Source organism: Chroicocephalus ridibundus, unplaced genomic scaffold (genome assembly GCF_963924245.1).
Source record: "Chroicocephalus ridibundus unplaced genomic scaffold, bChrRid1.1 SCAFFOLD_84, whole genome shotgun sequence".
NCBI classification, from domain to species: Eukaryota; Metazoa; Chordata; class Aves; order Charadriiformes; family Laridae; genus Chroicocephalus; species Chroicocephalus ridibundus.
In genome coordinates, this window is record NW_026961297.1 from 57,305 (window position 1) to 79,262 (window position 21,958).

Sequence of the window (21,958 nt, forward strand, 5' to 3'; positions counted from 1 at the left end):
TTCCCCTATCCGTGTTGTTGTTGTTGTTTGCCTGTTCCCTTTGCTGTTCTGTTAAACTGCCTTTGTCCCAACCCAAGAGTCTTGCCTTTTCTTACGATCCTTCCTCTATTAGGAAGGCACGTGCGAGCGGCACGTGGTTCTTTGTTGCCATCTGAGGCTAAACCACGACAGGCACCTAACCCACGAGCTAAAGAGCTCTTACGCTGGGCATGGGAAAAGCCTTGTCCTTGAGCTGTCCGTCTGTGCAGGCTAATTTGGAGCTTGTGTTCATGGCGTCAATAACAACGGCAAAATTTGCAACGTTAGTCATCCCACTTCATGGTTTCCAGTCACAACTGAGTCTTCCGCACTGTATTGCTGTAGTCACCTTTTACTTTTGCACAAGATCTGAAAGGTCCCTTCCAACCTAGGTGATTCTATGATTCTAAGGTAGCTGTTGTTTCTTTGGATACACAGTTGTCAGGTTTTGAAGGCTCATCTGTCTCTGAGGAGGTGAAGGCAGCTCTTTCGGCATAGCTGAGCGTGAGAGCCAAACTCCTCACAAACAAGTCATGTGTGACAATGCATCCCAATAGTCCTCATATCTCCTTGCAAAGTAAAGGCTGCGATCCTGGCTTGCCAGCGTTTCTTGCTTGAGCTGCTCAGCTCAAGCTGTTTTGTCCACCAACTTATTGAACTTGTCCCACTAGAGCCTCCACTTGATTTTGCTTTATTAAGCCTTAAAAATCCCACCTGAACTTCTCTTTGTAGCCAGAAATAGCCATGACACAGGTTGAGTTGATCAAGCCGATAGAGAAAGTTAGTGGCAAAGCTGGAATTAATATCCAAGAGATCTGATTCCCAGTGCTAAGTAGACTATCTGCCATGAAAAACTGCAGACAGGAGGTCACGCTGGAAGATTAGAGAGAGTCATGTGGGATGTGGATATGAAACGTACAGAAGACAGAAAAATCCCTGGAGACCATTTGGAACATATTACTTGGCTTTGTAGATAAATAACCTGCCAAGGATGGTGGCAACGAAAGGAGACCCCTTCACCTTGTGAAGGCGTTGGAGTTGAGCGTAATCATTCCTATGGGGAGCTGCTCAGCTGAGAAGCAATTAGAGTATGAATAAAGACTTAAGCAAGGGAGAGGTAAAGAACATGGCGATGCTCATGAGGGTTCAGCGCACAGACACGGTATACAAGGACATGGTGCTCTGGGAAAAGTCAAGTGATATTCTCTATCCCGTTAGTAGCCCATTGAGTCATGGGCCCCCCCTTCCCCTGCTCTTTCATGCAATATATCAGCAGGCTGAGTCTCCGTTGTTTTGCAAACAGTTCTTCACCACTGAATTGTCTCCCATATTATTGTGAAAATGAGTTTGGATAACTTTAAATGCCTGTCTTTCATTCTAAGAGCATGCTTTCTCCAATACAGTTGGAAAATTTGCTTCTGTTGGATAATCTAACACATACATTTGACAGTTAGACACAGTGAAATAACACTTATTCCAGTCAAGACATGCTCAGCTGCAGTAACTTTCTACCATTATTTAACATAAGAGTGAGGAAAAAAGCTGTTTCAAGTCAAGTCACTTTGCAATGAACAGCTGTTTCATTATAAAAGTGAAATAGTTTGATCCTCTGAATTCCCAGATATCACAGAGAACGTGTTAAATGTAGAGAATAAGATCACTGTGATTACAAAACCCAGAAAAGCAAATCGATGCCTTGCATTCAGAAACTGCTCTGGACCACTGACTTAACCTTGATCACTGCTTTTCTCTGTATCTTCTTTAACGATGCATATCAAAACACCATTGTTAGGGATCTGGCTTTGCCTTTAGCCAAGTCTAGTCACAAGCAATGTACCGAAGGAGCCCCAAACCCATCGGGTGCACCCGAGCACAGGCTGCCCACTGCCCTCTTCCAGCTGCCTCCCCTGCTCCCCTTATGGCTGCGTGTGGTGGGGTGCAGTTTGCTGGGCAGCCTGCAGCAGCAGGACCTCTTTCTGGCCTCAATATGAGAGCGGGAGAAGGTTTTGTAGCCTCACCGTCACCTTGGTTACTTCCACACCCGCATGAAAACTCATGTGTCTGCACAAAGGTTCTGTCATATCATTCATCAGTTTATTAGATGTGGACTCCAAACACACGATTCAAGAGGACACAGGAATTTGGGTATTGGCGACTTCGTAGATACTCTTTTTCATGTAAAAGTGTAGAATCATAGAATCATTTAGGTTGGAAAAGACCCTTGGGATCATCGAGTCCAACCATCAACCCCACTCTACAAAGTTCTCCCTTACACCATATCCCTTAACACCTCCTCTGCACTCGCTGCAGCACCTCGATATCTCTCTCATATTGAGGTGCCCAGAACTGGACACAATACTCCAGGTGTGGCCACACCAGTGCTGAGTACAGGGGGACAATCACCTCCCTCCTTCTGCTGGTCACACTAGTTCTAATACAAGCCAGGATGGCATTGGCCCTCTTGGCCACCTGGGCACACTGCTGGCTCATGTTCAGCCCCTTGTCAATTAGAACCCCCAGGTCCTTTTCTGCCAGGCAGCTCTCCAGCCACACTTCCCCAAGCCTGTAGCGATGCATGGGGTTGTTGTGGCCCAAGTGCAGGACCCGGCACTTGGCCTTGTTGAAGCTCATACCGTTAGCATTGGCCCATCGGTCCAATCTACCCAAGTCTCTCTGTAGAGCCTCCCTATCCTCATGTAGATCAACACTCCCGCCTAGCTTCGTGTCATCTGCAAACTTGCTGATGATACACTCTATGTCCTTATCAAGCTCGTCAATAAAGATGTTAAACAGAAATGGTCCCAACACTGAGCCCTGAGGGACACCACTTGTGACCGGCCGCCGGCTGGATTTAACACCATTGACCACCACTCTTTGGGACCGCCCATCCAGCCAGTGCTTGATCCAGCAGATCGTATGCTCATCCAGGCCGTGAGCCGCCAGTTTTTCCATGAGAATTCTATGGGGGACAGTGTCAAATGCTTTTCAAAAGTCTAGGTAGACAATGTCCACAGCCTTTCCCTCATCCAATAATTGGGTCATCTTGTCATAGAAGGAGATCCGGTTCGTCAGGCAGGACCTGCCTTTCATAAACCCATGCTGACTAGGCCTGATCCCCTGCCTGTCCATTATATGACTTGTAATGGCACTCAAGATGATCTGCTCCATGACCTTCCCTGCTACCCAGGTCAGACTGACAAGCCTATAGTTTCCCGGATCCTCCTTTCTGCCTTTTTTGCAGATGGGTGCTACATTTGCTACCCTCCAGTCCGTTGGGACCTCCCCAGTTAGCCATGACTTCAGGTAGACCATGGAAAGTGGCTTGGCGAGCACGTCTGCCAACTCTTTCAGCACTCTTGGATGTAACCCATCCGGTCCCATAGACTTGTGCGCATCCAAGCGGTGTAGCAGGTCACTGATCACTTCCTCTTTCATTGCGATGACCTCGTCCAGCTTCCCCTCCCTGTCTCCTAGCTCATGAGGCTGGGTGCCCACGGAATAGCTAAAGACTGAGGCAAAGTAGGCATTGAGCACCTCAGTTGATAGAGTGCAATTCATTTTGCATACCCACTAGTAATAATGTCAATGTTTCTCTAGAAATAAGTATTTTACAGATATGAATAATTCATAGGCACTTTCCATGGAAGTTAATTCAAGACCTTACAATAAACATCATTGCAGCAAAGTGCCGTGAAGACAAAAACCAGGGTGGCTCAGAACTGTGTATGTTTATCTGACCATCAGAGGGAGTCGGGTCATTAATATAATTTAGATTAACGGAACGTTGAGATTTATGAACATTTCATGAATGGCTGTTTTTGCTTAAGGGCTTTTTGGCCTTTTGCTTTGTTATGTACCTCTTTTATCACCGTTAAGTTAAAAGAGCAAAAATGCTACCACCAGTGACTACACGCTACCACTCAAGGCGTCAACATGCCTGTTTCGTAATGAATAAACCTGCTCAGGTGCTGGCAGTGTCACGCTCAGGAGATCCCTTTACTGTTTTCAGCTCACTGGAGCTCTTTCGCAGTGGCTTGTCAGTGTGCCACAGCATGCCTAATCGTGTCTCCATGTCTCCATCCATTGTCGTTGGAACAGGTGGAAGATATCACAGCTTCACACGAGGCTGCACTGTTACAGCTGGAAAATAACCACGCAGTTGCCATTACAGTACTGCAGGATGAGAATGACTGGAAGATTCGAGGTAAGCCAGCGACAACCCAATGGCTACAGAGCTCTTCCAGAGCGGAAATTAGCGCTGTAGTGAGATTGTGTAAACCTGGATTTTCTTCCTCCAGAGTAGATGATAGAGAAAGTTCGTGTTGGTCTAGTGCTTTCACGTGGGGTGGACCACCAGGTTCGTGCTAGTGGTGAGGGAGAGCTGTATGCAGTGTGTACAGCATCTCACTTGGACCTGAGACTATCGGAGGGGTCTCTGCGACAACAATAAGGCTCTCTCCATGGGCTGCTGAACACAGAGTCCAAGTTCCACCTCACTTCACACCCAGACTTTTCTCAAGAGCCTCAGGAGGTGTTCAGGAGGCTAGAGCTCATTGAAGATCTCCAAATTTAGGTGCTTAAATGCCTGCACTGCTTCTAAAAACAAGACTCATCATTTTCAGTAGCACAAGTCTGGCCATGCTGAGCTGACCAAAGCCACATGCCGGTGCAAATCTGCACCTCAGCACCGTTACCTTAATTTTATGTTATGGTTTTTCCACAGGATCGGATGCTGCAGAGAGAGCTGCTTCCTCCCTACCAGCTCAGTATCTAAATAAATGTCTTTGTACATGCTTTAGCTGACATTTAGCAGATATCTGTACAATCGCCCTCTTTTTTTTTTCTTTTAAATATAAGCATGGTCTAATATTTAAATAGCTCTGGTAGGTTTTCCCACAGCTTTCCCCAGACCAAGCCACATTGCTTAGCTCTGCACTGTGTCAATTAGAGACACAGTCGACAGCACAACTTGAGCTGAGAACAGCCTATTCCCCTTTCCCGTAGGCAGAGATGGTATCATCTAGCGTACGATTTTTAAATTAACATATACAATTTCGAAAATAACAAAAGAAGAGCTGTTCCTTGCTTGAGGATGTTCATATCTGTCCATTTGCGTTAGTATTTTCTGACGATAAATCTTGGCAGCGGTTTATCAGGGCTCTGGTGGCCAAAGTTTGTACTCCCTGCTCCTGGTGTGGCTACGAAATGCCCTCCTGCGCATGGAAAAGGCATTGCAGCAGCTGCCGTCTGGTGCCATGTACAGGGCACTAGAGCAATAGTAGTATTATTGCTGTTATTGTGGCTAGCGAGCAATAGTTCGAGGGAAAAACCCCATAGATCTGGGGGTAAAGACACAAAAAATAAAGTGTCCGAGTACCAAAAAGGTAGGTTCTACTGCTGTACTGAATGACAATTTGATGCCATTGGTTTAGAGATTAAACTTTATACTGCTTTGGTTATTATTAAGTCCAGTGTGAGTTGTTCTAGTAAGGAAACCTTAAGTCATGTAATATAAATAGAGGAGTTTTTTCTCTTCGGGGTCTGTCAGTCTCACTGATGCAATAAACCTCACGGGTCATTCGCCACAGCTCCTGGAGAAGTACTATCACATGTATTTTTGCATCCCAGTTACTGGCCCCTCTATCTCCCCAAAGAAATTCCAACCCAAGCTTTTAAGTATATTCAGTGTAAAACTCTTTGATTTGGGGACATTCACTCTGAACGGGTATGTCAGACTGACCCTTTTCAGATCAGAGCCCCTGAGAGCCGGGAATTCTGAGCAGTTCTGAAAAGTCAGAATCTGTTCGTGTAGAAATAGAGGTACCCGCAGCCACCGAAAGGGCAGGAAATCCTGATGCTCAAAACAATTCACCTAAGGTCACAGAGTAGATTACGACCAGTTTCCTACTCAACCTCCATGCCCTAAAACTCCATCCCGAATTGCGCTTGGCTCCTGATGTCTGTGCTCTTGGACCCTGGCTTGCTGGATTTCACTTAGCAGTGTCGTGTCTGTGTGTCTTCCCCCAGAACTGAATACTGCTCACAAGCTGGAAAAGGCACAATTAGAAGAGAATTTTGAAAAGCTGCGGCTGTCACTCCAGGTTAGCAGTTTTGTTATTCCCCACCCCTGGAATGATGTTGTGGAGCAGCTGACGGGGCAGCCCCAGCCCCATTGCCGGCTGCTTCTTACCAGCTCTAGTACCTCTTGTCCTCTGCCCGGCCAAACTGGGATCTGGCAGCAAAGGTGCCCCCTCAGGTTTTTTCCTCCCCTGCCTTGGCTGGTTCAGCAAAATACTATCTGAAAGAGGAGAGAGGGAAAACCTAAAGGGAGGAAAAGGCAGCTGGATAAAGCAACGAAATGTCCTTTTGACCCTGCTGGCGGCTGGCCCAGCATAAGGAGCAAAGATGAGCTCTTCCCTGCATGGTGGGGAGAGCTCCAGCACCTGCCGTGCCTGTGAGCATCACCTTCTCTACGTGCTACCCTCGGGCAGACACCCCCGGGGCTCAGAAACGCTCGCCTCTCCCTGCCTGGCCCTGTGCCTGTGCTCTCAACTCTTTCCCACTGCCTGAAGACAGAGGAGCCAGTCCCGCGTGTAGACACATCGCCATTCCCACCGGAAGGCAATGCGGTCCCTGGTGAGGGATGCCCCGGGGCTGGCCCTGCTGTGCAGCCAGGCTGTGGCTGGCCAGGATCAGCCCTGCCCATCATATCTCCCACATCCCACTATTTAACACCAAGCTCAAGATCATCTTGGCTTTTTCAGTCCTTCTAACAACTCCATGCTGTTCTCACTCTCTAGATGAAGAAATCCCAAGGAGTGGAGGGCAGAAACATGCCCCTGGGATTCATGCTAAGTTTGGAAATCTTGTGTGAACAAATGAAAATGCCACAGCAAATAATGCAAGCGCTGTTTGATTTCCTAGGCAGAGATGAATTGCACTTTTTAAAACCCCTGACGAGCACATATCGTTGCACCCAGCAACTGCCACTGCCTTCCTCAGGCGGCTGTGACAGTTTGAGGCGTGTCAGCAGTTTTGCAATGAGCACTGATGTACTGTTATGGCCAAGAAATTACATGTATGAAAGATAAGACTACCAATTTCACGGCAACGGTGGCTTTTACAGATGTTGTATATAGAGAGGTAACACAAATATGATTGCTTAAAATAACGTGTTGTTCCTGTGTATAGCTCTGAGATGAAATGACGATCTTTTAAAGCCCACACCACTAATTCATCGTTGCGTGTTACCATGTTAGAAGCCCAGAAAGGTGAAGGAAGCAGGGACGGGGTAGCTACCGCCTCATTCAGGCTCTAGGGACCGCACAAATGATCTCTTTCATGCCTCTGATAGTAAATGCCAGCTCACTTAAGGAAGGACATGCTCGTTCTCATCCAGCCCAAGGTGATGGCGTGATTTAGCATCCAAGAAACTTCATGAACTAGTTCCAGTTAGCGTCAGCCAGCCTCAGGCGTTGCAGAGATTTTGGGATTTCCTGAGGCACTGGGTTATCACTGTATGTTCAAGTGGCCTTGCATAAAACATACCACCTTGCAGAAGTTTCTAAGCCTTGTTCGACTCCCCTGGTGGTTTCTCAGTGCAGATTGACTTGTATGAATGTAAGAGGGGTGATAACACGGTTGATGTGTCTCCCGTCCAGGACCAGGTAGACACCCTCACCTTCCAGAACCAATCTCTGAAGGCCAAAGCAGACCGATTTGAAGAGGCTCTGAAGAAAAACACCGAGGAACAGCTGAAGGTAGATGGCGACTATAACTGTACGGTCATCAAGATACATGTTTCTAAGTATGACTCACATCATGCGATTAAGTGGATGGCAATGGGATCCTTACCCCAGGGACTGGGGGGCAGGTCCCAACCAAGACCCCAGTTAGCTTTGACGAGGAGTCAGAAATCTTAGTCTAGGTTCATAATTTTCTGATTTTACTTCTTTTTATTTATTCTTTCACCCAGCGTTTGTAGCTCTATTTCCAACACATTTCACATTTCATTAACTCCATCTAGTACATCCTTACTGTTGTCTATTCTTCTTTCCCTTCTTCCTCTCTTTACTTTTTGTCTTTTCACATTTAGGTTTCTTTTTTTTGTTGTTGAGTGCCTTCTGAACTAACTTCTTTGATATCCTCTTGTCGTGGTTTAGCCTCAGATGGCAACAAAGAACCACGTGCCGCTCGCACGTGCCTTCCTAATACAGGAAGGATCCTAAGAAAAGGCAAGACTCTTTGGTTGGGACAAAGGCAGTTTAACAGAACAGCAAAGGGAACAGGCAAACAACAACAATAACAACACGGATAGGGGAATATACAAACGCGATTACGGAACCGCCGCTCCCCACCGCTCGCCGACCGGCCGGCCCCGGGACGCCCCAGCCCGCTTTTAAGAAGCAACTTCCTGCCCCCTCCCCCGGCAGCTCAGGGTGGGCGTGGCTCACATGGCATGGAATACCAGGGAAAATTAACCCTATCCCCACCGGAACCAGGACACCTCTGTATCCCCTCATTTGTTTCTGGGCTTGCAGGGGACAGCCCTGTCATATGAAATATTTATTCAGCTGCTGTCTATGGGGGCCATGCTGCTTATTTACAGCGTGTAAGTAAACACACACTGCAATTATTTATCTGAAATGAAATAAATAACACTGAAATGACCCTCCAAAAAGAGGTTTCTTTTAACCTGGGGCATTTCCGTGTGTTCACAGCACAACCCCATCGGCAGTTGTATCAACAGGACAGGGGGGACAGAAGAAAAACAGTGGGGTGAGGAAAGGGCTCAGTGAGTTTTTAGGTGAGAGCACTCCTTAGGAAAGGAGCACAAATGTCTGGAACAGGTTTGGCCATGGGACACAGGGAGCATCTGTCCCTTTCCACCTCCACTGAACTGATTTATGTGAAAGGACAAATTCTGCTGTGTCACAGTGATGTTAATGCTGAGTACCACCAGGCAGTTCACTGGGAAAAATACAAACAGCTGAAGTCAGCAACAGTATTTCATCAGTGTAATTCAGAGCACATCTTTTGCCCATGAATCGAACCCTGGTGTCCCCTACCTCTGAAGTTCTCAAGCAGAGGAGGAATTTTTTCCCACTGGATCTGATCTTTGTTAACGGGCACCGTGATGCAGTGATGCAGGCAAGGCAGAACACTGTAGTTTTCCCTTCCAGCCCCCTTTTCCAGTTTCCTCAGTTTCGGGTTTGTACTTTTCCTAAGCCAAAATACCTGCACAATCATAAAACACCTCATGCAATTCCCAAGCTATGAGTAGGAATGAGGTTGCTGAACAACCTGGCAGCCCATTCTTCTAGCCATGAGGCTGGTCAAAAGAAAGGTACCACTAGCTATCCAGCCAAAGGGATGGTCTCAAGGAGAATATCAGGGTTCAGATGGGCTGTGGAGGCCCAAGTCCAGGTGCTTTTCACATCACTGAGACTCTCAAACCACTGTCTGCATTGAGGAAACTTTATCTTATGGTGGAAGATGCATTTATGACTGATATGTATCCAAATCACTGGTATATGTCCTAGATTGTACGAGCTCCGTATCTGCACTTAGAAGAAGATCTGAAGAGCTTCAAACATGTTCTGGAAATGAAGAACCATCAGATTCACCAACAGGAGAAGATGATTATGGAGCTAGAAATGCAGGTGAGTTGTCATTTTTCCTCCAGAGGAGACGTCACAGAGATGATAAAGTAAAAGTTTGGTTACAGCAGATGAACTTAAAAAGGGTGAGACAACACATGGTGTTGGGGAAAGACACAAAGAGGTTCATAAATGGCTATGTATTGTGCTGTTCCACTGTCAGCCTGCGTAGCTGATTCTACTGTACCATGTGTCAGGTTTTCACTCAGAAATTGGGATCTTATCCCATCCCTTGATTTCTCCTACACATCCGTTGATCTATGTTGCTTTTTCATGCCATACCGGCTCAGCCTGTTACGTTAGCCAGTGAGGCAAGTGGTGTAGGAAGAATGGAGGAAGGGGAACTTTGTGGAAGGCCAGGGCTTTATTTTGTACACCAGCCTGCACCGTGTGCCCCAACAGGAGTCAGGTTCAGGGCTGGAAAGGACAAGTGGAGGAAGATTGAGATGTGTGTGTCTTGCTGCTGCTTGTGCAGGCATTTAGGGAGCTCCCAGCCGCGAGTATGAATTAGCGATATTCAGCAAGCAGTCCCTATGCTGGGAAAGGTCTCTCCAACCCTAAAGCGATGCTTTTCTGCAGCCTGTGCTGTTTTCTCATCCTTTGCTTGTCGGGGTCCCTAACGAAGAACTCCCCGGTTCACCATCAATTACATTTTTTTGTTGGAAAGGGGATTGATTTTGTAAGGCATATCCTACAGTGACAGTAAACGTGTGGCGTGGTGAGAGGATGAGGCACCACCTCAGCTGGGGAGCCAGAACAGCTGGTTCAGCACAGCATTCAGCAAGATTTGTTTCCATTTACGGGGAAATTGGAGAACTCTGATGGTGATTTTGCTGAACAGATGCTTGAGTAAGTGGAAGTAGAGAGAAGTGCCTCTACAACTGAGGCTTGTTAACTGTGCTCCTTCCAACACGCTGCTCCTGGAGCAAAGCCAGCATCTGAAAACATGCGCTGTAGTGTTATACTGAAAAAACAAAAAATCCCAAACAACAACCTACATAGTTCCTGGTCATTTTGCTGCTTTTGCTAATTAACCCCATGTGAGCACACAGGCCTGCTCCTGCCTTTTATCACAGTAAAACACTGGCCCTACTGTTGTCCAAAGGCACAACTGCTTTCTCTTTAAAGAGTTACCTTTGTAGGTGCAAGAACATCTTCAGGGCATCTCCAAATGCTCTGAAAGATGGGGTGCCTCACAAGGGAGCAGGAGGGCATTTCAAATACAGGGTCAGGCTTGGCTCCTTGTCCTCCCTAAGGGAGGCTAGAAATGAAGGTGGCAGGAGAGGAGTGGTATAGGGTGAGGGTTGCAGTGGAGGGGGAAGGAGATGCACAGATCTCTTCCATGCTTCATGCTGGCATAGCTACTACTTATTAGAACTACTGAGGAAGCAGAGAGGCTAGCCGTGGTAGTGATGCCTCTCTCAGAGCATTTCAAAACAGGGCCAGAATCCTTGTGCTGCTCTAACAAAATGTACTGGGAGAGGCCAGAATATCTAAGAATCGGGAGTATCCTTTACAGTTACCTGCATAGACTGGGAACCACTGCACAAAACTGATGTCTCCACCATGAAGTGTGAGTTATTGCAAACTCCTGTGCACAATATTTTGGTTCTTTATAAAAGGTTGGGAAATTGAGTAACCGAGCTCACACAGAAATAAGGTTACCCTGTGATATCTTGTTTTCTTCCAAAAGTGTTGAATCCAGCAAAATTCAAACTGCTGGAAAACCAAGAACTAAGGTGATAAATTATGTCATATTCCAAACTTGGGGAAAAGAGGGCATCTGAGGCTGTGCTACATTTTACTGATGTTTTAATACACTGCTATTGACATGCTCAAACTTTGTCCTTGAACTGTCCTGAGGAAAAGCTACCTATGCTTGGGATGGGATTAATGTCATTTAATTGTAGCTTAAAGTTAAATGACTAGTTTAAGCCTGTCATTTAAGCCAACACTGCCAGCAGTGGAGGGAAGTGTCTCCAAAGGGCAGCCCACCTCATGTGAATGCAGCAGCCATCTAAGGCTGCTTCTGGGCGTAATCCGCCCTGGTGGGTAACTCCTTCCTCCCCATACCCATGGAATCACAATCCTAGAGGTTGGATACCAGACATTTATGTCCAATGAGGTTAGTTGAGCTGGATGAGGCACATCATACCACCTGGCATTCCTCCTTCATCGATATGATGAAGTGGGCTGACCACTCCCACTACAGTGTCCTCTTCATGCTGGGCATCCCCATGCTTCCCAGGTGCCACCAGCTCCCTGTCCACAACAACAGCTGGTAACGCTGGCGCCTGAGGGATGGAAGTTGTCAGGGCATCATCAAGGAAGACGTTTCATTTGTGCTGACAAGACTAAGAACCTCCTTTTCCTCAGTTAGAAGTAAGGGTTGGTTCGGCTCTGCCTCCACTCCATGCTCTGCTGATGACCCCACTTGCTTCACCAGTATGATGTGGTGTGAGTCAGACCTCTAAGTCTTAGCTGCATCTCAAGATGACCACATCCATCTATCCCCAAATTTTAGAATTTGCTCTAGGGACAAATAAAGATAAAGAACAAATCCTCTTGGATCAGGTGTTGGGCTTTCTTCAGACTTAACGAACCTTCTTTTGTTGCAGGTTGAGAAAAATTTTAAACTGGAAGAGAAAATCACCATGCTGCAACAGCAGAATGAAGAACTCAGAGCCAGAATTGAGCAAAACACTGTCATAACAAGGTTTGTGCTGGTATTTGCAATCTGTCTGAGCCTGAAAGGAGACTGCAGATCTTGACTGCCCACGGCTGACACTTATTTCAGAAGGGGAAAAACTTACTTCCTCCTGAACGTCTATTGGTGTCCTGATCTGCTTGTTTTATTAAACAATCCTTTTTATATCGGGGTTTGCTTACTCTAACTTAAGGAATGCCACATATCTGTCTGTGTATTTCCATGATTTTGACATGCTGCTGAGAGCAAAGTTGCCGGTGGCTTCTGATCTCAGTGTCAGTGCCCTGAGACCCCTCAGTCAGTGGGTAACAAAGGTGGGAAATGGGGCAATTTCAGAAGAGACATCATCACGGTGCCACTGTCACTCAGGCAGGGTTATCCTTAGGTGGGTTTTTTCATCTGCACTGTCTATTTGCACCCTTGTCACAACCTGATAAGGGTGACACGGCTCCGTGTGTTAGGTAGTGTAGAAATAGAGAAGGGTAGGACAGTCCCTGTCCCAGAGAGTTCATAGTCTGCTGTAAGGGAAGAGACGGCAGCTGGAGCCAGGCAGAAAGGGTACCAGGGGGAGACGCTGGAGCTGAACTTGTCCCAACACACCAGCTGTCACTGTTGCCCCAAATTATGCCATTGGCCTAAAATGCAATTTAATTTTTAGCTGACTTTTTAAAGCTTTGGTGTCTCATCTCTGGTTTCAATTTAGTTTTTATCTTTCCGGTGCCTCCTCTATTAACGGTTTAGCCTTTTAAAAAAATTGTCTCTTGCGTGTAGATATTTTTAAAAGGCAGCATTGCTTGTACTAACATTCAGGTTGGGCTGAGGATTATGTTTCATCACGCCTGATTGTAAATAGCTGTAACACACGTGTCACTGTCTGAGGAGGGTATCTACATACAGCCTTTCTGTGCCCGGGGAGGAAAAGCAGGAATTTTTAAGGTCTGGTTCACCAGACCAGTTTGGGACACCCGCTTTTGGACTGGACGAATTGTGGTCTGGAAGTGGCAGTCTCTCTCCAGGCCTGTGACGGCAGCCAGGGTGCCTGGTTCGGTGCTTGGTGTCTCCCTGCGCAGCAGCTCCCTGCCCTCGGCTGGGCGAATAGCACCCTCCACCCCCTGCCAGCAGCCGGCTGCAGCGTTTTGCTTCGTGCCTGTAACTGTGTAGGTACTGGTTTCGAAGAACATCTACCAGGAGAAATTCTGAATTTGAGGTCGGCCTGAAAAGTCAACTTAGAGGACAGTCATTTTCAGCAGTAGCAGTTTGGGGACAGCATCAGACAGGGCTTTGAAGCTGGAGTTGTTAAAACATGTGTTTTCCTGGCAGCGGTAGCCACCCCAGCTGCTCGTTTCTGTTGTGCTGGCACTGCCTGGGAAGTGCAGGGTGAACGAGCTCAGGGAGCTGCCCTTGCCGGGGAACAGCGCGGATTAGAGCTATTTCTGTTGATTTGCAGTTTGGGAGCCTGCACGGCCGTGGCAGCCCAGCAGCAGCAAGAGGAGGGAGGGGAGCAGGAGGGATGAGGACAAGAGCAAAGCCAGCCTTTGCAGCACGGCCAGGATGGGGGTCCTGGAGGCATCAGGGGGCCGAGGGGCGCACTACAGAGCTATTTCCAATCATAAGCCAAGGGCAGGTTCAAAGGAAGGGAGAAGAGCCTTGCAGGTAGATCATGCACCAGCTTTGGGCACAGGAACTCCACAGAATCTCTGCTGGGACTTCCCCAAGTGCTTGAATAAATCATCTGATTTCCCAACATCTCAGATTCTCCCTCCAAATTAACCAGCATTTTCTTGGTTCTCTGGACTGGGGATGTTTGAGGAATGGTTGTTTCCAGCACCCTAGAGATGAAGGTGACCAGGAGGGTGTCTGGTCTCTGTTGGCATAACCTAGGCACCTACTGACCTCTCAGCCTTTTGGGAGAGGCTTTAACATGAGTTGAGGGCACGACTCAAGTGCTTTCCCCTGCATCCCTACCATGTCAGTGTGCCCCTGCAGACCTCTGTGGCTTTATGGCTGTGATTTGTTACAGCTCCTCAAACTGCAGGGAGGCTGGCAGAGGAAGGCGTCTGATCCTAAGTCTGCAGTGCTGGGGATAGGTTAGGTCTAAAATTGGAGCATATATCTCAAGATACAAACTCAATAGTGAGAACACATTTGCTTTTACATTGCCTCTCTTCCTTCTTCTGTCTGAATGATGAAGAGGGGCTGAACGGGCATCTCTGCCTTTTAGAAGCAGCAACGCTGCATCTGCCCATCTCCCTGCCCCTGGCGCAGCAGAGGCAGATGCAGGTTGGCTGGGCTGAAGGCAGAGTCTCTGCTAAAGGATGCCGGCACTGCTGGGCTGTGCGAGCTGCCACTGTCTCCATGTGGCATGAAGGTGGCTCTGCCTGTGTCCGGTCACGTCACCTTAGGTGACACAGTGTAAATTACCAGCGCAATGTGCACGAGGCTAAAATAAGTGCGATAAGCTCCTTTCTCCATCCACGTGCCAAAGCAGGTCTCTCTGGAGGACATGTCCACATGCTGTAAGGTGTGTTCACAGGCATCTGGCTACTTTTCTGCTCAAACGTCTCCCTGCTTACCTGCTCCTGCCCAAGCGTAATGGGGCTGCAGAAGCTAGGTGTTCCTGCATGCATCCTCCAGGATGGTGGTGTTGCCAGCACATGCCCAAAACACTTGTCTGTCAGGTCCCGCAGCCTGCCTGCACTGCCCTGTCTTTTTTAAAACCAGTCACCTGGTTAGGTGAGACCTTACTGCAGCCTTTCAGTACTTAAAGGGGGCTTATAAGAAAGATGGGGACAAGCTTTTTAGCAAGGGCCTGTTGTGATAGGACAAGGGGTAATGGTTTTAAACTAAAAAAGGGTAGAGTCAGATTACATATACGGAAGAAAGTTTTTACAATGAGGGTGGTGAAACACTGGCACAGGTTGCCTGGAGAGGTTGTAGATGCCCCATCCCTCGACACATTCAAGGTCAGGTTGTGAGCAACCTGATCTAGTTGAAGATGTCCCTGCTCGTTGCAGGGGAGTTGGGCTAGATGACCTTTAAAGGTCCGTTTCAGCCCAAACTATTCTACGATTCTGTGATTCTAGGGACGGAATGAGACGTGACACGACGGGACGGGATGGGATGGGATGGGATGGGATGGGATGGGATGGGATGGGATGGGATGGGATGGGATGGGATGGAGGGAGGTGCTGGGGGTCCTGCCTGGCCCTGCCTCTTGTGCAGAACTGGCTGCATTAATTCCACCACCTTACATGTTGTCCTGCTTACCTCTCCAGGCAACTGTCAGAGGAGAACGCTAATCTTCAAGAATACCTTGAGAAAGAAGCGGAGGAGAAGAAGAAGCTGAGCAGGACTAATGAAGAGCTTCTCTGGAAGCTGCAGGAGAGAGAAGCCGTGAGCCCCGTGAAACTCCCACCGCCATCGTCCACTTCTTTTTATCGCTGCTCATCAGGGCACTCCTCTCCAGCAAAAGTCAGAACCTTGCGGCGATGATTCGGCGCCTGACCCCCAAAGGTCCCCTGCCTTTTCTGCATTTCCAATCTGCTACATGTTACCATCCAGCGAAGTATTACCATCAACAGGCGCCCAGGGTTCGTGGCTGCAGGCATGCTCGGTAGCTGCATAGCTTTGCACTAGGCAGGGTACTCTTATCGTCCCCACATAGGAGCTCTTGGTTCTGACGTGTTGATTAGGGTAGCAAAAAAGATAGCAAAAAGCTAGGACAGCAGAAGGTTAGGATAGCAAAATGTTTAGCTTGGTGTACTAACATTTTAACTGTGGTTAGAGCCAAAAGTTGGAAACTACTATGTTAATGGTTCATCAGAATGAACTTTTGCTGCAGTATTTCAGGTTAGTTACAAATACAGTTCAAGCTGTTAATATTTCTGTATATGTGTCTGTGTTTATATACATGTACGTCTTGTACCTTTATACCTATATATAGACACACACACATATATATGTAGTTGAAGATGTTCTGAATTGCTTTTTTTATATTATTGGATACTACTAGGCTAGAGATGAGAAACCTGAGGGTTTTTAGCGAATTTGATAGAGGTTACTGGTTAACGTGTTTCAATTTTAGTGAATTTAAATCCTAGTTAGGTCTTACCTTGTTTTACCTTGTCCTGGTTTGGGTACAATTAAAATCTCTGCTTGTAGGTTCTGGTCCATTTTGATTTGTTTAAAGTCCCGTAAGCAAGAAGGAGAAGGTAAGTTATTCAACCTCGATCTTTGCTTGCCAAGAGGTTGCCAGTATGAGGATGAGATACCGGGCACCTGATAGGGCTCCAGGTTCCTCCCATCTGTAACACCAAACAGTGGTGCAACACCAGTGGACTACATGGGCGCAACTGAGGTCAGAATTTCTTTCCTTCCCCATATATATATTACTTCACATTGCTAAAGCTTACGCAAAGTTCCAGAGCACTTTTAAGGTTCATGGAAAAAAGCGGCTAAACTACCTTTAACTTTCCCTGCTTGGGGTTCACCCAGGCTTGGCGTGACCCCCACCCGAGGGGGTGGCGAGGATGAGGAGTGGATGGGGTGGGACGGGCTGCAGGTCCCTCGTGGGCACTGCTAGCAAGAAAAAAAATATGCCTGAGCGTAATTTTTTTTGAAAAAAGGGAGATCTGTGGGATGCTTTTCTACCCAGCTTGGGGCAAAGAGCCTGCGTGCATTCCTGCTCTGAGCACCGGGGTCAAAGTAAGCGAGAGACGGTACGTGCAGAGAATCCCCGGGGTGCAGGAGCACAGCGGGGAGGGCGGCGCTCCTACCCGGCTCTGCTCGGATGGGAGCTGTGCTTCAGCTTTCCTGGGAAGTACTCAGGATTCACAGACCGCAGCTTAGATACAGCTTCAATCACCATCAAAGCGCCTGTGGCCTGTTCCACAGCACTAGAAAAAAAAAAAAAAAAAAATTGATTTTTTTCTCCTTTTTAGAGAAATGTATTTTTGTAGCAGCTTTTGCGTGATACTGTGATAAACTGAGCATCTTGTTAGAATAGATCCTGCCACACCAACTACTACTGTTGAAGTGCATTACGAGATTTTAGTGTGTCCAGCGAGTAGAACCTGAAAGTAGGACAGGCACCCAACACACACAGGCACACAAAGCCCCTCCTTGCCAAGTACAACCTTAATCACTTTCATACTTGCTAAATGCACAGATAGCTGCAATACCTACTGCATTGTCATGTTGCAGTCTGCCCAAACAATTCTGAAACAATGAGATCACAGGATCATAGAATGGTTTGGGTTGGAAGGGACCTTAAAGATCATCTAGTCCAACCCCCCTGCCATGGGCAGGGACATCTTTCAATAGATCATGTTTCTCAAAGCCCCATCCAGCCTGGCCTTGAACACTTCCAGGGATGGGGCATCCACAACTTCTCTGGGCAACCTGTTCCAGTGTCTCACTGCCCTCACAATAAAGAATTTCTTCCTTATGTCCAATTTAAGTCTACCATCTTTTAGTTTAAAGCCGTTACTCCTTGTCCTGTCACTACAGGCCCTGGTGAAAGGTCTCTCTCCATCTTTCTTAAAAGGCCCCTTTAGGTACTGGAAGGCTGCTAGAAGGTCTCCCCGCAGCCTTCTCTTCTCCAGGCTGAACAACCCCAGCTCTCTCAGTCTGTCCTCATTGGAGAGGTGCTCCAGCCCTCGGATCATTTCTGTGACCCTCCTCTGTACTTATTCCAACAGGTCCATGTCTTTCCCGTGCTGGGGGCCCCAGATCTGGACACAGTACTCCAGGTGGGGTCTCACCACATCCGAGTAGAGGGGCAGAATCACCTCCCTCGACCTGCTGGCCACGCTTCTTTTGATGCAGCCCAGAACACAGTTGACCTTCTGGGCTGCGAGCGCACATTTCTGGCTCATATCTGATTATTCATCCACCAGTGTCCCCAAGTCCTTCTTAGCAGACCTGCTCTCACTCCCTTCGTCCCCCAGCCTGTATCGATACCGGGGATTTACCCAACCCAGATGCAGGACTCTGCACTCGGCTTTGTTAAACCTCATGATGTTCACGTGGGCGCACTTCTCAGGCTTGTCCAGGTGCCTCTGGATGGCATCCCTTCCCTCTAGCGTATCAACTGCACCACTTGGCTTGGTGTCATCTGCAAATTCGCTGAGGGTGCACTCGATCCCACTGCCTATGTCATTAGTAGAGGTATTAAACAGTACTTGTCCCAGCACAGACCCCTGAGGGACACCACTTGTTACCAATCTCCATTTGGACATAGAGCACTTGACTGCAAGTCTCTGGATGCAGCCATCCAGCCAATTCCATATCCAACGCCCATCCATCAAACCCATATCTGTCCAGTTTAGCGACGAGGATGTTGTGTGGGACTGTATCAAAGACCTTGCAGAAGTCCACGTAGATGGTATCAGTTGCTCTTCCCTTATCCACCAACATAGTCACTCCATCACAGAGGACCACCAGATTAGTCAGGCGGACTTGTTGGTAGTTTCTAGGGGCCTCCTTTTTACCCTTCTGAAAAATGGGTGAGACGATACAACCAGAGTTGTTACCGTGATGCTAATATGAGCTTTTCCATGCTAAACACACTAGAGCATATTGATGGGCTCTCTGAGCCCGTCCTTTTTTAATTTATTCATTCTTTCCCTCTAATTTCTGGTGCTTTCCTTATCACTTTGTTAGTTTAAATTCATATGCAAGAGATGCTTCCAGCAGTGAACTGGGAGTGGGGCTTTTATGGTGGGAAAGCTGGGACCAATCCCAGCTCCACCATCGTTTGGTATCGTTGCCAATCCCTTTCCCATCTGATTTTTGCCTCCCAATCCTGCCTCTCACTGGGTTCTTCCTTGGCACGGCCTCTGGGGCCTACCCGATGGCTAGCAAAGCTGCAGGAAGTTTTGCCTGACCAGTGGGGACCCAGAAACCCATCGCTGCAGTGGGCGCCAAGAGTGGTTCCTTCTGGTGCAAGCCCAGAAACGTGGACTTTTTTCCCCCCAAAAAGGTCATTCCTTTTTTTCCTGCTCTTCCTCTCTCCTGTCCCTCCTTGCCTCTGCATGCCAGAGTAGGTGTGAAGGGGAATGAAGACCCCCCGAGCATGCGGCCAAGCCGGTGACTCCGGCTCTCGCCAGGGAGCTGTGACCCTGCACGGTGAGCTCGGCATTCCCAGCGGTGTGGGAGCCACTTCTCTAGTCCTTGCTCCCCAGCCATCCCTGCTCAAAGATGAGCAAGGGGAAGCTTTTGCTTCTGGGGGGCTGGACACTTCCCAAACACCGTGGCCACTGCGGTGGCTTTCCTGTTTTGCAGGGTAGGGCGGCCTTTGGTAGCAGAGGGAACATAGCCAGCGCCGAGCTGGGTTTTGAAAAGGAGAACGTTTGATTTGGTTCATCTTTATTCAACGCAGCGGCAATAAAACCAGCTTATAGTTGCTCTGAAGGAGGCCCAGAGACTGGCACCGGGAGCAGGTGACAGCAGTGGGACAGCAGGAGACCCAGCGGCGAGCGGGGGACACGGAGAGCTGGAAAAGCTGCAGGAAATCTCTGTTTTTCTGCAGGAAAGCGCTGTTTGGCCCCATTGGGACAACACCTCCCGCGGCTGCCGGCTCCGAGGGGTTATCTCGGCCAGCGGCAAAGTCTTGCGGTGGGGGCGGGCTGTGGGGAGGAAAGGAAAAACTATCAAGTGCAAAAATCAGGTATTTTACGTCTCTGCACTGATGGTGGTTGTGTCCCATGGACACGCTGAGGAGCCTCTGTACAGTTTCCCATGCAGCAGGAGTTCTGTGGTCCCGTTTACTATGTGGCTAATGATTACAGGAAGAGTTTGTATTATTTTGGTTATGATGTACAGATAAGTGTAATATATTCCTGATAATAAATACATGCGCCAGCGCACATGGGGGCCGACGCATAGGAACCAGCGTGTCCTGCCGTGTTTTCTGTATGTCTGTGCACACAGGAGCTGGAGTAAATGGAAAACAAAGCAAAACCCCATTAGAGAGTTACCCTGTGACAGTAGAGGCCAAAGCCAGACAGCCACTGAGCCTCCTGGCAGCGGGGCTGGGTGATTGGGTTACCTGACTCTGCTTTACGTGCTATAAATTAGATCAAAAATCCCATGAATTCATTTTCTAAGGGTGCTTCCAACGCAACTGGGGCTCCTGGGAGACCTGGGATCGTGGTCTGCGATGCTTTTATTAAGGTGTCGTGCTTCAGCACGTGGTAAGGGGAACATTTTCTGCCAGTGGTTCAGGCACAGCAGCAAAGACGCACGCTCAGCAATGTGCCGGTCACCCACATTTCAACACCCCTTCCCCTGGCCCTGCCCTCCCACTGAGGACACCCCGTTCCTCAGGCTTTGCCACAAGGATTGAGAAGGGGCCAGGGCACGTCCCACCTCAGGAATGGGCCCGATAACGTCCTTGTGAAAGATTTCCTACCAGGCCCCTGGCTCGCTTAGCACAGACGAAGCCGTGAAGGACCACGACTGGGAGGAGAAGGAAAGCGGCAGCTCTAAAGGAGCTGTAAACACGCCAACGGTCAGTCGCCGTGGAGACCAGCTTCAGTGCAGGTAAGGCCTCACTGGGGAAGGGGATCGCGGCGGATAAGGCCGGCAAAGGGCTCTTTTGAGGGCTCTTTCGAGGGCTCTTGTAGCCAGGAAAGGCGGCTAGCTCGTGCCGAAACCGGCAGCTCGGGGGCGGGCTGCTGACGCGGCAGGGGCAGAGTCAGCATCACACGCGGCAGCTCTAAACGGGTGGTCCCGGAGCGCAGCGGCCGGCCGCTGCGCACCCAGCACGCGGGTAGCCTACGTGGGTCACCCAGGGCGGCACCGCAGTGCGAGCGAGCGAACGAACAAGGAGCAGCATTTCGTACGGTGGGTCACTGGAAGCCTTGAGTCTAAGGTAAGCAGAAGCTGGGCAACCACAAGCAGAGGAACATCGGCGTGCAAGGGCACCGGCTCAGGGCGCGAGGGAAGCGAACAGCAGAGATCCTCCATCTCCCGGCACGAGAAAAGAACATGGCTGTAAAACAGTCAAAAGCTTCTGCGAGGAAGAACGTGGGAACTCAGACTGAGCTCCTCTGCAAGCATGTGGCTGTGCAGGTCGCGGGCTGTAATGAATGCCTGAGTCTGGCACTGCTCCCACAGGGTTCCAGAGACACTGTGTGCATACGGTGCGATCAAGTAAATGATCTGCTCAGGAAGGTGGTTGAACTGAAGGAAGAGGTAGAAAGGTTAAGAAGTATTAGGAACTGTGAAAACAAAATAGATTGGTGGAGCCATACCCTGAGGCAAAGGCAGCAGGAAGAGGCTCTATCAGAAGTGGATGACCCACTTCCCTCCTGTCACCAGGCAGAAGGAGAGGACTCAAGGGATAAGGGGGAGTGGAGTCAGATCCCTCCTCGGAGAGGTAAGCGAAACCTCTCACGGCCCCCCTCACCATCCCAACTGCCCTTACGTAATAGGTATGAGGCTCTGGAAATTGAGGACCAGGCGATTGAGGATGGAGAAGCTGATCCATCCAGTGAAATGCCCAGTGCTCGTCACTCACCCCCACGCCTCAGGACGCCCTCAACAAAGAAAGAAAGAAGGGTTATTGTAG

At 48.6% G+C, this 21,958-nt stretch overlaps 1 protein-coding gene across 1 annotated transcript in view; it reads left to right on the top strand.

The window, feature by feature from the left end:
* LOC134509198 (microtubule-associated tumor suppressor candidate 2-like) overlaps nt 1–16,029 on the top strand; it is a 30,965-nt gene extending 14,936 nt beyond the window's left edge. The window contains exons 4-9 of the mRNA XM_063321677.1: nt 4,117–4,222; nt 6,046–6,119; nt 7,680–7,778; nt 9,561–9,680; nt 12,296–12,393; nt 15,660–16,029. Coding sequence (XP_063177747.1) covers nt 4,117–4,222; nt 6,046–6,119; nt 7,680–7,778; nt 9,561–9,680; nt 12,296–12,393; nt 15,660–15,876 — 714 coding nt within the window. The 3' untranslated portion in view covers nt 15,877–16,029. The remainder of the gene's footprint in view (nt 1–4,116; nt 4,223–6,045; nt 6,120–7,679; nt 7,779–9,560; nt 9,681–12,295; nt 12,394–15,659) is intronic.
* Nucleotides 16,030–21,958: the final 5,929 nt, after the last annotated feature.